This window comes from Balaenoptera physalus (assembly GCF_965194825.1).
Source record: "Balaenoptera physalus genome assembly, chromosome: 16".
Classification (NCBI taxonomy): domain Eukaryota; kingdom Metazoa; phylum Chordata; class Mammalia; order Artiodactyla; family Balaenopteridae; genus Balaenoptera; species Balaenoptera physalus.
The window spans coordinates 92,526,330-92,539,786 of NC_138898.1; the positions used below are offsets into that span (position 1 = coordinate 92,526,330).

Below are 13,457 nucleotides of genomic sequence, written 5' to 3' on the forward strand. Positions count from 1 at the left end.
GGAGCTCCACGTCTGACCACCTGAGCACATCCTCTTCCTCTCGCTTCAAGCCGGCAGGAAGAAGCTGGGTCAGCCTCAGCCCTGCTGGGGTGCGTGCGGGGCAGCCGGCCACCCTGCAATGTGTCTTTGTGGATGGGGCAGTATGGGTGGGGGAGCAGAGGTCTTCCGCTTTAAAGGCCTGAGATCCCTACCCCATCTCCTGGTATTCAGACCGCTCCAGGTAAAGCGTTGGGGACCCCCCAACTGCCCGAGATGACGTTTCCACCACCACCCTGGCAGAATGGGAGCAACACATGACTTTAGGCAACAGGAAAATAAGGGTGATTCCCTTTCCTGCAGGCCTGGGCTGGTGGATTAGGGGCTGTGCTGGCCTCTGACCTCCTGGAAGCCCATGGGTGGTGGGAAGAATTTAGGATGACCCTGTGATTTCCCCCTGGGGCATCTGGGTGAAGCTAGTGCCCTTAACCAAGAAAAGGAGTAGCCTAGACCTGCCTGGCCACCAGTGCAGGCCCTGTGACATGTAGATGTGACACCCCAGGTGTGAAGGTGGGGGAGGCCATCACCCCCAAGGCAGCACGTGGCTGCCACCAGCCAGGGCGGACAATCTGGGCAATCTCAGGGTCTCCAGTGGAGGGGGTGGAGGTGTGAGGGGGGAGCCTGGGGGGCGGTAGTAGTGGTCCCGGCCCAGCTGCGCAGCTTCACATGGATCTGTGGGTCTGTCTGTGCAGCGTGAGGCCTGTCAGCCTGAATGCCGAGGGGGCGGGGGAGGGGGGGAGGAAGGGAAGAGGAGGAGAAAGAGAGGGAGGAGGGGGAAAGAGGGAGGAGGACGGGGTAGGCTGCCGGTGAGGGCAATCTGGGGGGGAGGGGAGAGGTGGGTCCTGGGGATGTGGGCGATAGACGGGGTGGGGGGCGGGAGTGAGATGGGGCGGGGAGGGGGTGAGCGGGGAGTGGGGGGAGGCCGGGACCGCGGTCGGCGGGAAGGGGGCGGCGGGGCGGGGGGTGGACCGGCGCGGCGCGGGGGCGGGCGGAGGGCGGCGCCGCTGCAGTGCGGGACCCGCTCGCCCGCCGTCCCCGCGCCCGCGCGTCCCCGCGCAGCCGCCTCCGGCCTCCGGCACCGCGCATCCAGGTACGCGGGCCTGGGGAGGGGTCTGTTCCGGAAACCCCCGCCGGCCGGGAGGCCCCAGGAAGTTTGGCCTTCGGGGAGCCCCCGCCCCCTTGGCCGGCCCGGGGCCGAGGCGCAGCGGTGGTCGGGGGGCTGGGGGGCCGGGGTCGCCGGGCTGCGTGCGCGGCGCTGGCGGGCGGGCCGGGTTCCGGGCCGTCATTGTGACCTGGCCGAGCGCGGGCCGAACGCGCGGCGCTGCCATTGTTCGCCGGGTTCATCTTCGCAGGAGGCCCGTCCGCGGGGCTTCGTTTGTTTTCGTTTCCCTTTCTTTTCCTGTGGAGCCTGTAAGAGCTACCCCCGTCCCCCCGCCATCTCCCCGGGAGCTCGCGGAGGGCGCTCCAGGCACACACTGTCCTCCAAAGGGGGAGGGATGGACGCAAGTGAGACCCCATAACCGCCTGGGCTGCACACGCAGGGCCCCGCTTCCCCGTCGTCAGGTTTCTCAGCCGCGCCCGGAACCTGGCGGATCCCCCTCCATCCCCGCGAGCATCTGTTTAGAGGTGAGCTTTGCCCCCCAGGGTGAGAGGCCTTTGCCAGCAGCAGAATAAAACGCCTGGCGTGTCACCAGGTCACGTCGGTCATCAGATAAACTTTACGGTGCGTGTAAGACGCGTGTTCACAGGCCGCGGGAGTCCTGCCCCTCCGAGGCCGGCAGGACTCGCGTTTTCCTCCGCAGGAAGGGGGCAGCGGGTCGCCATGGCCTCGCCATCGGCTCAGCAGCTGGAGGAGGACGACGGCCTGAGGGGCTGCGAGCTCTACGTACAGAAGCACAGCGTCCAGCAGGTGCTCAAGGACTGCATCGTGCAGCTCTGCATCTCCAAGCCCGAGCGCCCCATGAGGTTCCTCCGGGAGCACTTCGAGAAGCTGGAGAAGGTCAGTGGCTCCGGCACCTGGTCCTCCCCCCGCCGCCCCCCCAGCCTGTGCAGGTGTGTGTGTGTGGCGCCGAAGCCCTGTCGGCCCTCCCCTCCGCTACCTGCGTGCTCAGGAGGGGGCGGGGCGCCCGCGGGACGGCCTCCTGCGGTTCTTTGCGGGGAGGTGGGCAGGGAGGCCACGGTGGCTTCATTCCCGCCGCAGAAATCCTCTCTTTTTCCAGTGGCTCAGGGTCTCAGGAGGCCTCCTGGAAGGCGGTGCGGACGTTTGGGAACTGCTGGCTGTGACTATAGCTTGTGGGGTCGCTGGCGGTTCTCAACTCGGGGGACTGGTTAGAGATGCCATTGGCACTGGGGTAAAAGGAAACAGCCCTGATAGAGAATGTGGCGGGGCCGTTGGAGGTCAGATTCCCTTGATCTGCGTCTCTGAGCCTCGGCAGATGCTGGCCTGCCCCTCAGACATGTGGGGGGAGCACGTGCCACACCCGCCCCCTCTCTCCTGAGGAGGGAGACGCCCAGCTCACTCCTGCGTGGATGACAGCTCTCACCCCCTTCCTGCTTCATCCTGGAGGCTCGGGGCTGGGAAGCAGCAGGCTGGGGCAGGAGCCGCTTGTGGTCCCGTCCAGCTTTCCCTCCACCGCCTCACGCCTCCTGCCTTCCTCCCTGGCCTGGCCACCCAGATCTCTCTCTGGGGTGACCTCAGGTGCCTCCTCGTGGTCTTTGTATCACGACCTACCTGTCCCTGGGGACTGAACGGGACCCCAGCTGGGGCCCAGGTCTGTTTTAAGCACCTCTGTGTCCCCGAGCTCAGTGGTGTTTTACTTCTGATGGGCACTCCTGTGGACAGAGGTAGCCTTAACGCAAAGGAATGGATTTATTTCTTCCCTTTAAAACAGTCTGTTAAAACACATTTTAAAGTAATACATGCCTTTTAAAGAAAAATAGAAAAGTTCAAAAGTGGAAAGAAGAAGTAGAAATCACCTGGAGTCCTTTCCACCTGTTCCCCTCCAACCGTGCATTGCGGTTTTGAAACATAGCTGGAATCATGTTACGGATGCAATTTTATATTTATGTTGTTCATTTGTTATACATTCTTCATGGTCCTCAGTGTGAATGATTGTGTAATGTGTTGAGAAGATCCAGAAAAGTTTTCTTAATGTTTTCCTCATGATTAGACAGTTGAGTTGTTTCCAGTGTTTTAATATTAAAAATAACACCACCCATTTTTTAATTGGGTTGTTGGTTTTTTTGATATTGAGCTCCATGAGCTGTTTGTATGTTTTGGAGATTAATCCTTTGTCTGTTGTTTCATTTGCAAATACTTTCTCCCATTCTGAGGGTTGTCTTTTTATCTTGTTTACGGTTTCCTTTGCTGCACAAAAGATTTTAAGTTTAATTAGGTCCCATTTGTTTATTTTTGTTTTTTTTTAATTTTCATTACTCTAGGAGGTGGGTCAGAAAAGATCTTGCTGTGGTTTTATGTCAAAGAGTGTTTTTCTCTAAGAGTTTTATAGTGTCTGGTCTTACATTTAGGTCTTTAATCCATTTTGAGTTTATTTTTGTGTATGGTGTTAGGGAGTGTTCTAATTTCATTCTTTTACATGTAGCTGTCCAGTTTTCCCAGCACCATTTATTGAAGAGGCTGTCTTTTCTCCATTGTATGTTCTTGCCTCCTTTGTCGTAAATTAGGTGACCATATGTGAATGGGTTTATCTCTGGGCTTTCTATCCTGTACCACTGATCTATATTTCTGTTTTTGTGCCAGTACCATACTGTCTTGATTACTGTAGCTTTGTAGTATAGTTTGAAGTCAGGGAGCCTGATTACTCCAGCTCCGTTTTTCTTTCTCAAGATTGCTTTGGCTATTTGGGATCTTTTGTGTTTCCATACAATTTTTTGTCCTAATTCTGTGAAGAATGCCATTGGTAGTTTAACAGGGATTGCATTGAATCTGTAGGTTGCTTTAGGTAGTATAGTGATTTTCACAATATTGATTCTTCCAATCCAAGAACGTGGTATATTTCTTCATCTGTTTAAATAGACATTTTGCCAAAGAAGACATACAGATGGCCAAGAGACACATGAAAAGATGTTCAACATCACTAACTATTAGAGAAATGCAAATCAAAACTACAATGAGGTATCACCTCACACCGGTCAGAATGCCATTATCAAAAAATCTAGAAACAATAAATGCTGAAGAGGGTGTGGTGAAAAGAGGACCCTCCTGCACTGTTGGTGGGAATGTAAATTGATACAGCCACTATGGAGAACAGTATGGAGGTTCCTTAAAAAACTAAAAATAGAAGTACCATATGACCCAGCAATCCGACTACTGGGCATATACCTTGAGAAAACCATAATTCAAAAAGAGACATGTACCACAATGTTCACTGCAGCACTATTTACAATAGCCAGGACATGGAAGCAACCTAAATGTCCATTGACAGATGAATGGGTAAAATAGATGTGGCACATATATGCAATGGAATATGACTCAGCCATAAAAAGAAACGAAATTGAGTTATTTGTAGTGAGGTGGATGGACCAAGAGTCTGTCATACAGAGTGAAGTAAGTCAGAAAGAGAAAAACAAATACCGAATGCTAACACATATACACGGAATCTAAATAAAATGGTACTGATGAACCTGGTGGCAGGGCAGGAATAAAGACGCAGACGTAGAGAATGGGCTTGAGGACACAGGGTAGGGGGGAAGGGGAAGCTGGGGCGAAGTGAGAGTAGCACTGACATACGTACACTACCAAACGTAAAATAGCTAGTGAGAAGCAGCCGCATAGCACAGGGAGATCAGCTCGCGCTTTGTGACCATAGCGGGGTGGGATAGGGAGGGTGGGAGGGAGACGCAAGAGGGAGGGGAGGATATGGGGATATATGTATGCATAAGGCTGATTCAGTTTGTTGTACAACAGAAACTAACACAGCATTGTGAAGCAGTTATACCCCAATAAAGATGTATAAAAAAAAATAATGCCACAGGGACATATTTGTACATAGATTTTTTTTTTTTTCCCTGTATGTAGTAGTGTTTAGTACAGCTTTTCAGAGATGGAATTACTGAAATTCCAGGTGGAATTACCAGGTCACAGAAATCTTGTTGGTGTTGTCAAGGAGCTCTCCAAACGCAGCACTGATTCAAGCCCCACCAGACAGTGTGCTTGTAGCCACCCACCCTAGTCAGCTTTGACTGTTTTAATTTAAAAACCTGTTTTCCAGGGACTCCCCTGGCGGTCCAATGGTTAAGACTCCACCCTTCCAACGCAGAGGGCGTGGGTTCGATCCCTGGTTGGGGAACTGAGATCTCACATGCTGCGCAGCCAATAAATAAATAAATGAACCTTAAAAAAATAAATAAAAACCTGTTTTTCAGTTGATGGGTGAACATGGCCCACGTGGCTTGAATCTTTGGTTACTTTCCAGGTCGCCATGTGGGGGAGGAGTCCAGTCGCTGGCACGGAGGACAGGGGACTGGGGCGTGGGGGGGGTGGTGCTTGTTTCCTGCACGTTTGAAGAGGGACGGTCAGGTGGGTGACAGTACATCCTCATTTCACTCTGCTTGTTCACAGATGACCCCAGCCGGGTGACATGTCTCACAGGACGGGACTTCTCAGCTGGACCAGGCAGGGATCCCATTAGGAGGCCAGAGGCAGGGTCCAGGCCAGACCTGAGCTGAGGCTGCAGAGTGAAACTAGAGCAGAGGGTCTCAGCGGGGGACCTCTTGCCTCCAGGGGACATTTCAGTGGCCCAGATGCTTTTGGTTGTTAGACTTGGCAGGGGTGAAGGTGCTCCTGTCCCCTGGGGGTGGAGTGAGAGGGTCAGGTGGGCTGTTTTCTTTGGGGGGCCTTTCCGGTCTTGCTGGTGGATTGGGGGTGGGGTGAGGAAAGAGGCATGGGCCGTGACTCCTCGGGTTTGGTCCGAGTCCTGAGTGAAGTCCTGAGCCAAGAAGGGGCCAGTGGGAAGAGACAGAGACAGGGTTGGACAGGAAAAATTAAGAGTAAGGCTTTGGATGCGTTGAAGTTGTCAAAGAGGCTATGAGTTTGGAGCTTGGGGGAGAGGCTGGGGCGAGCATAGAGGTTTAGGAAGATTCATTGATCATTCTCGCCTGGAGAGGCAATTTATTACCTGCCTTTGACAGGTGAGGACCGAGGTCTGGAAGAGGTCGGGTGACTTGGAAGGCCTAGGTTCCAGGCTTCGGGGCTGATTTGGTGGATTCTCTGAAATCGTGTGCAAGCTGTTATAGGCGGGTGCATTTTACTGGGGAGAATGTCCCCAGTGTTTGCAGTGGATGTTCAAATGGACCTGGGATCCCCAAATGTAAAGTGCCTTAAGGTGTCCTGAAACCACAGGGGGGGTCTCATTTCCTGCTGCGTCTGCTGAGCAGGGTGACCAGGGAGCTGTTTCGGCCTGGGAGCAGGAAAGGCTCTGGCTTTGGGGCCGGGGTGTGCTGGGTCCCGGGCCCCTCTCTCTGCAGGAGGCTGGCCAGGCCGGAAGCCTGGGGAGGAACAGTTTTCTCCACTTGTGTTGAGAGCAGGAAGCGTGTGTGTGAGGCCTTGATAAGCACAGAGGCTGCAGCTGCCCGCACAGGTTGGTGGGGATGGCCCAGCTCTCGGGGTGCTGCCTTGGCTGGGGTGTGGCCTCGGTGAGTGAGCCGGTGAGGAGGTGGCCTTATTCTAGGGTGGAGGCTTGAGGGGGGAAGATAGCCCACACCCGCTGGCCAAACACAGCCTTGGAGCTTCTCCAAGATTCAGTCTTTTGGCGGATCGTGTGATGATAAAGTCATCAATCCCTTTAATAGTGGATTTTAAATTGTGCAGGAAAGATTACTTTATAAAAATGCACCCATGACCCTGCACCTATGTACCCACCCTACATTTCTCCGAGGACTTTTCTTGCACTGCAGGACACGCTTACATACGGATGTGGATAATTGTATATATGTGCATTTTTTGTTTGCTTTTTTCTTCTTAGTAGCATTTTTTATTGTGGTAAAACATAGGCGACGTAGAATTTACCATTTTGGCCTTTTTTTAGTGTGCATTTCAGTGGCATTAAGTGCACTCATGTTGCCTTGCATCTGTATTAGTAGCATTTCTGTGGCCTCTTGTGGCTGTAAAGTTTTCCATGACGTGGATGCGTCATCGTTTCTACTTTATTTCCATCGTTTTGTGTTTGATGGCTTTCAGTTTTTTTGTTTCTTTCTGCTCCAGAAAACACCTTTATGCCAAGGAAATGATTGAAAAGAAAAAATGGGTAAATATGCAGGTATTTTAGGAAGGGCTCTGGGGGCCGAGTGTCTGTGTGTGTTTACGGCTCTTGAATCTTGTCGCCCATCTCCTCCCCAAGGACCGGGTGAGCTTGTGTGGTCTTGCGACCCTGAGCCCCCCGCCCTTTCCCGAGTCCTCGCCGACGCCGCTCTGCTCTCTTTTGTGGCCGTAGATGCCTCATCCAGCAGGCTTTCCTTCCTGGTGCAGTGGTGGCTTCCCTCTGGTCCGTTGGTCAGACAGCCGGCGACCCAGGCTCACTCTGTGCCTTTAATGAAACGAGCAAGTTACGCTGCGTTTCCCTTGGGGAGAACCCGGCCCGCGGCTTTCGTGGAAGTGAATTCTGTCAGGGCCCACGTGGCCCTTCCTGTGGCCCTTCCTGTGGCTGTGGTCTACACTGGGCATCAGATGCGTCTGGTGACTGTGGAGGATCAGCCTGTGTTCCCTGGTGACCAGCACCGCATGTGTCTTTCTGGTGGCAGACAGAGGCGTCCATGGGCGGGACTGGCATTGAACTCCCGAGGGTCTTGGAGGGGCGCTCCGTCCCCCCGGCACGTTGATTGCCCGGGCCTTCCGGTGCTGGGGGGCCACCGGGGAAGCCAGGGTGGAGGCCGTGAGTCCGCGTTCAGCCCGGGGGCCGACAGGAGGCTGTGCCCTGCGGGGGGCGAGAGTCATCGTGGGGCTGTTTTCGGGGGGCATGTTCTGTGGACGAAGGCTTGTCCTCGGGGCGATGGGCTGGGCGGCTAATGGGGCGGGGGCAGCTCGTGCCACCCCAGAGCCATGGAAGGCTGGAGCCCCGGAGGCGGTGGCTGGAGCGTTGGGTGGGCCGGAGGCTGGGGCGGGAGGCCGTCTGGAGGTGGCAGGGCGTGGGGACCGGTGGTCCAGGCTGTAGTCTGGGGGGGTTCTGGTGGCTGCCCGTTCTGCAGGGTAGAGGGGCCCTGGGGAGGCTGTGCGAGCGAGGGGACAAGGGGCGTGCGGGAAACCTCTGTGCCTCCCTACGATGTTTGCTGTGAACCTGTAACTACTTAGGAAAACCAAGTCTTTGAAATTAAAAAGGAAAAGAAGGTGAGTTCCCCCATACCTTTGGCCCTGATGGTTTCTTCCCTGGTCGTTGCGACGTCTGCTTCACTGAGGGGCGGGTGTCAGGGAGGCCGAGTGGGTGGGGCGCTGGGAAGGTGGAGTGAGGAGGGTTTGCAGAGCAGCTGGGGTGCGGGTGCTGGGGTCCCCAGGGTTCTGAGTGCGGGTGGGAGGGTCCTGGGCGCTCTTAGACCGGGCAGCCGGTCCCAAGGTCTGCCGGAGGGCGGCGGAGGCAGCGAGCTTTGCGGGAGGCTGAGGCTGGGGGTGCAGGGGTGGCTGGAGACACTGGTGGCCGGGGTCCTCCCCAGGCCCAGACGGGCCTCAGAGCACCAGCCAGCGAGCGCTTCGAGGGAATGACAGTCAACACCGATACGCTGCTATTGACTAGAGTCCGCGGCGCCCCTGAGGGTTCGCTCTTGGTGTGCATTCCGTGGGTTTGGACAAACCTCTGACCTGTTTCCGTCATCATAGCGTCATGCAGAGTAGCCACTGCCCTAAAAATCCCCTTTGCTCCGCCTGTTCGCCCCTCCCCCCCCCCAGCCCCCGGCAACCCCTGATCCTTTCACTGTCTCCATAGTTCCGCCTTTTCCAGCTACAGCGTTTAGCCTTTTCAGACTGGCTTCTTTCACTTAGTGATACGCACTTAAGCTTCCTCCAAGTCTTCTCATGACTTAATAATAGCTCATTTATTTTTATTGCTGAATAATATTCCATTGTCTGGATGGACCCCAGTTTATTTATCGATCACCTGCTGAACGACATCTTGGTTGTTTCCAAGTTTTAGCAATTGTGGATAAAGCTGCTATACGGGTCCGTGTGTAGGTTTTTATGTGATGTAAGTTTTAACTCATTTTGATAAATACCAGGAGTGCAATTGCTGGGTTGCATGAAGACAGACACCAGATTGTCTTCCAGAGTGGCTGCACCGGGAGATCCCTGGTCGTCCAGAGGTTAGGACTCCACGCTGTCCCTGCCGAGGGCCCGGGTTCAATCCTTTGTCGGGGAACTCGGATCCCACAAGCCGTGTGGCGCAGCAAAGAAACAAGACAAAATAAGACAAAAACACACAAACAAAAAAAACCAAAGCGGCGGTGCCATTCTGCGTCCCCACCAGCCACGAATGAGGGTTCCTGCCACTCCGCATCCTCGCCAGCCTTTGCTGTTGTCGCCGTCTGGATTCTGGCTGTCCCGATAGGTGTGTAGTGCTGTCTCACTGCTGTTTTGATTCGTGTTTCCCTGAAGACAGATGAGGTGGAGCGTCTTTCCTGTGCTTATTTGCCATCTGGGGATCTCCCTTGGTGAGGTGTCCAGATCTTTTGCCTGTTTTCCAGTGGGGTTGTTTTCTTATTGTTGAGTTTTAAGAGCTTTTTGTACATTTTGCATACAAGTCCTTTTTCAGACATACGTGTTTCGCAAATATTCTCTCCCAGTTCGTGGCTTGTCTTTTCATTCTCTTGACTATATATAATTTTTTTTTTTTTTTGGCCGCGCTGTGCGGCTTGCAGGACCTCAGTTCCCCGACCAGGGATTAACCCAGGGCCCCGGCAGAGAAAGCGCAGAGTCCTAACCACTGGACCACCAGGGAATTCCCTGACTATATATAATTTTGAATCCTGCTTTTTGGTGTTTTAAACCAAACTTTATATGATTACTAGATATATTAAAAGTATGATTTAACGGTGCAGCATATCCTGTTACATAGATATTTCTAACTTGATTTAAGCAATCTCTTATTGTTGCTTGTTGGATTAAAAAATTTTTTTAAGCACTGCAAGGGCCATTCTGGTACAGATATCTTTTTGATGCCTCTCATTGTTTCCTTAGGATGTGTTTTAAGAAATAGAATTATGCAGCTCAGAAGCATCCATGATAGCTATGCCAGTTCTCCCAAAAGGTTTCATTCATTCATTCATTCATTCATTCCACCAATATTTATTGGACACCTGCTCTGTGCCGGGCGCTGTTCCGGGTGCTGAGGACGTGGTGGTGAGCTCCCTGGGAAGCACAGCGTTTCCCATCCGAGCTTGTGTGACAGCGGGGCCGTGACTGGGGAGGACACGGCATCTGCCTCGTGTTGATCTGGTTACATCGGAGATCCTGGAAAGGTGTGTGTAAATCAGAACTTTAGAATTTGAGAATGAAGTACCCAGTGCAACATGTTATTTCAAGGGATCCCAGGATGAGTTTAAGTCTTTTTCTCACTCAGAAACCGAATCCTTTGACTATAACCCAATAAAGTTACAAATTATTAATAAAAAAATAGCCAGAAAAAAAGAGAAAGAGCCAGAAGCCTCTCCATACATTTGGAAATCAATAATGAGCTTTTGCATGGTTTATCAGTTAAAGATTGTCATGATAAAAAATTAGGAAATATTTAGGTTGAGAGACAATAAAAGCATTGCATGTCAAAACATGTGGAATGCAGCAAAATTGGTACTTAGAGGAAAATTTATAGCTTCATTAGAAAATAAGATGATAAATTAATGAGCTGTGTGTGTGTCTTAGTTTCCTAGGGTGCCATAGCAAATTGTCAAAAAATGGGCAGCTTAAAACAGATATTTACAGTTCTGGAAGCCAGAAGCCCAAAATCAAGGCTTTGGCAGGGGTGGTTGCTTCTGGGGGCTCTGACGGGGGGCGGGGTCCGCCCCAGCCCTCCCCAGCTTCTGGGGGCTGCCCTTGACTGGCAGATGCATCACCAGACTGCCCCTGTGTTCATCCCTGTGTGTCTGTGTCCAAACTTCCTCTTTTTATAAGGACACCCATCGTTGGATTAGGGCCACTCTAATCCAGGATGACCTTGTCTTAACTTGATTGTATCTGTGAAGAGTTATTTCCAAATAAAGCCACTCTCTGAGGTTCTGGGTGGACATGAATTTTTGAGGTACCCTTTTCAACCCACTGCCCAGGTGCCACCTGAGAAGCCAGGAATAGAGAAAGAAAGCAAGACAGAAACGAGGACAAATAATAAGGGTAAAAGCAGAAGTTAATGAAGCAGAAATCGAAGAAATAGCAGACGATAAAATCAGAGTCTGACTCTGAAGAGATGGATGAAACAAACATTGGAGAGGGCTGCCACGTCATGAAGAGACACACAAACTGTAATTTGCCACAGGTTGGGGAGGAGGGGGGCCAGGGGTGAGCTCAGAACTGCCCACGTCCCCTGGTTTAGCTCTTCTCATCTCGGTGGACTCAGGAGGCACCTCCTCCAGGGAGCCCTCTTTGACTCCTCCTTGCTGAGGATGGTCTAAGAGCCTGCCACTGCTGGTGCAGCCCCTTGTACCTGGTCCTTCGGTGGTGCTCACCCGTCATCTTGCTGTGACCACCATCTCTGTCCTGTTCGAGCTCTAACAGTAACCTCCTTCATGAAAGAACTATGCCTTTTTCCCTGTTGCATTTTCTGTCTGAGGCCTGGTATACAGAAGGTGCTCAATAAATGATCGAAGCTCCGTGTTTCTCTTCTCACCTTGCCGCTGGGTGCCCAGGTGCCCTGGACACATCCCTTACCCTAGGTATCCCCTACGAGGGACGTCCCTTACCCTAGGAATCCCCTACGAGGGATGGGGCAGCCGGTGTCCTTGCCCAGCCAGACCGGGAGTGGGGAGCAGAGGGGAGGGATTCCACTGTCCCAGGGTCCCAGGCGTATGGGCTGTTGTGTGTGGGGGGGTCAGCTCAGTTCTGGAAAGTCTCCCTAGACCCCCCTCCGTGTTGTCTCTTCTCAGGCTGGAAGCCTGCATTTCACCCCTCGCGTAGGAAAAACGTGGTCAGAAGGTGATGAAGCACATCATTCATGGCCCAGGGAGCTCTGGGCCCCGAGGGCAGGACGGGGACGGTCCCTGGAGCTGCCTTACGCGTTTGGGGGCAGATTCTGGCCGCGGAGCTTTCTGGAAACACTGTTCCCACACTCTTGTTATGAAGATTCCTTTGGCCTGGATCGCCTGTCCTGACCCCGTGCCCTCTACCATTCGTAGCCAAGACAATTCAGCAGCGTGAAAACAGGAGACAGGAAGGGGGAGCTCTGAGAATTAGAGGTTTTCCTGGAATCTCCTGGGGTGGGAGAGGGATGCCATCCAGAAATAACGGTCTGGCGTGGTCGAGGCAGAGCCTGGGGGCGGTCATCCCGCCGCGCCCTGGGGGGCCCTGGCTCCCGGCTCCCCCCTCCCACCGTGTCCTCTCAAAATCCCCTGAAGCGGCTTCGTGTTTTGAACCACCTGTATCCTGCCTCATTTGACCCTTTGCTGCCAAAGGCGGAAAACCATCTCCGTGCCAGGACAGGGCTGCTCACTGGTCCCAGAAAACAAGGCCTGGGCCGCGGCTTTCTTCAAGACAAGTGGCTTCTGGTGGCTGCGCAGGGAGCCCGGGGTCCTCGCCGTGACCGTGGACCCTGGGCCAGCCACTGTCTGTAGGGCCTGTGGGCCATTCCCAAGGCCAGGTCGCTCCGTTATCTCGAAGGCAGTGTGTCCAGAACCCAGCTCACGTCGACCAGATCGAAACCAAACCAATACACAGAAAGTGGCAAGGGTGTCGGGGGATGGCACCGCTGCCGGGAGTGGCTGGTGGAGACCGCTGGGAGGTTCTTCGCCGAGCTGAGCGCGAGCCCCCGTGGGACCCAGCATTCCCGCCCCAGGGGTGTCCCCAAGAACTGAACACAGCCCCGAGACGCAAACCCGCACACTCACGTCCACGGCAGCGCTACTCACAGCAGCCAAAGGCTGGAGCCAGCCCGTGTCCACCAGCTCACTAATGGATCACGGAGATGTGGCACAGCGGAGTACGATTCGGCCACCAGAAGGAGGGATGTGCTGACACCTGCCACAGCATGGATGCCCCTTGAAGACAGTGTGCCGAGTGGGAGAAGTCTGACACGGGAGGGCACGTACCGTGTGACTCTGTCCATGGCAGTGTCCAGAATGGGCGGATCCACGGAGGCAGGAGGTAGGTTAGTGGGTGCTAGGCCTGGGTGGAGGGCCTGGAGGGACTGCCAGCGGGGTACCCGGGTGTTTTGGGGTGATGAAACACTTGGATCTAGCGGTTAGAGATGTTGGCATAACATTGTGAATGCACTGAATGC

At 53.8% G+C, this 13,457-nt stretch overlaps 1 protein-coding gene across 7 annotated transcripts in view; it reads left to right on the forward strand.

Annotated features, from left to right (window-relative positions):
• The first annotated feature begins 1,028 nt into the window (after positions 1 to 1,028).
• PRKAR1B (protein kinase cAMP-dependent type I regulatory subunit beta) overlaps positions 1,029 to 13,457 on the forward strand; it is an 87,100-nt gene continuing 74,671 nt past the window's right edge. For 6 of the 7 annotated variants that reach the window (XR_014254911.1, XR_014254912.1, XR_014254913.1 and 3 more), the window contains exons 1-2: positions 1,029 to 1,126; positions 1,839 to 2,035. Coding sequence is in view for 4 of the 7 variants with exons in the window: in XM_082430640.1 (XP_082286766.1) it covers positions 1,859 to 2,035 (177 nt within the window). In the remaining 3 variants the exon portion in view is untranslated. Of the gene's footprint in view, positions 1,127 to 1,219; positions 1,663 to 1,838; positions 2,036 to 13,457 lie in introns of those variants that run through there. The other variant, XM_082430641.1, reaches the window with a different exon arrangement.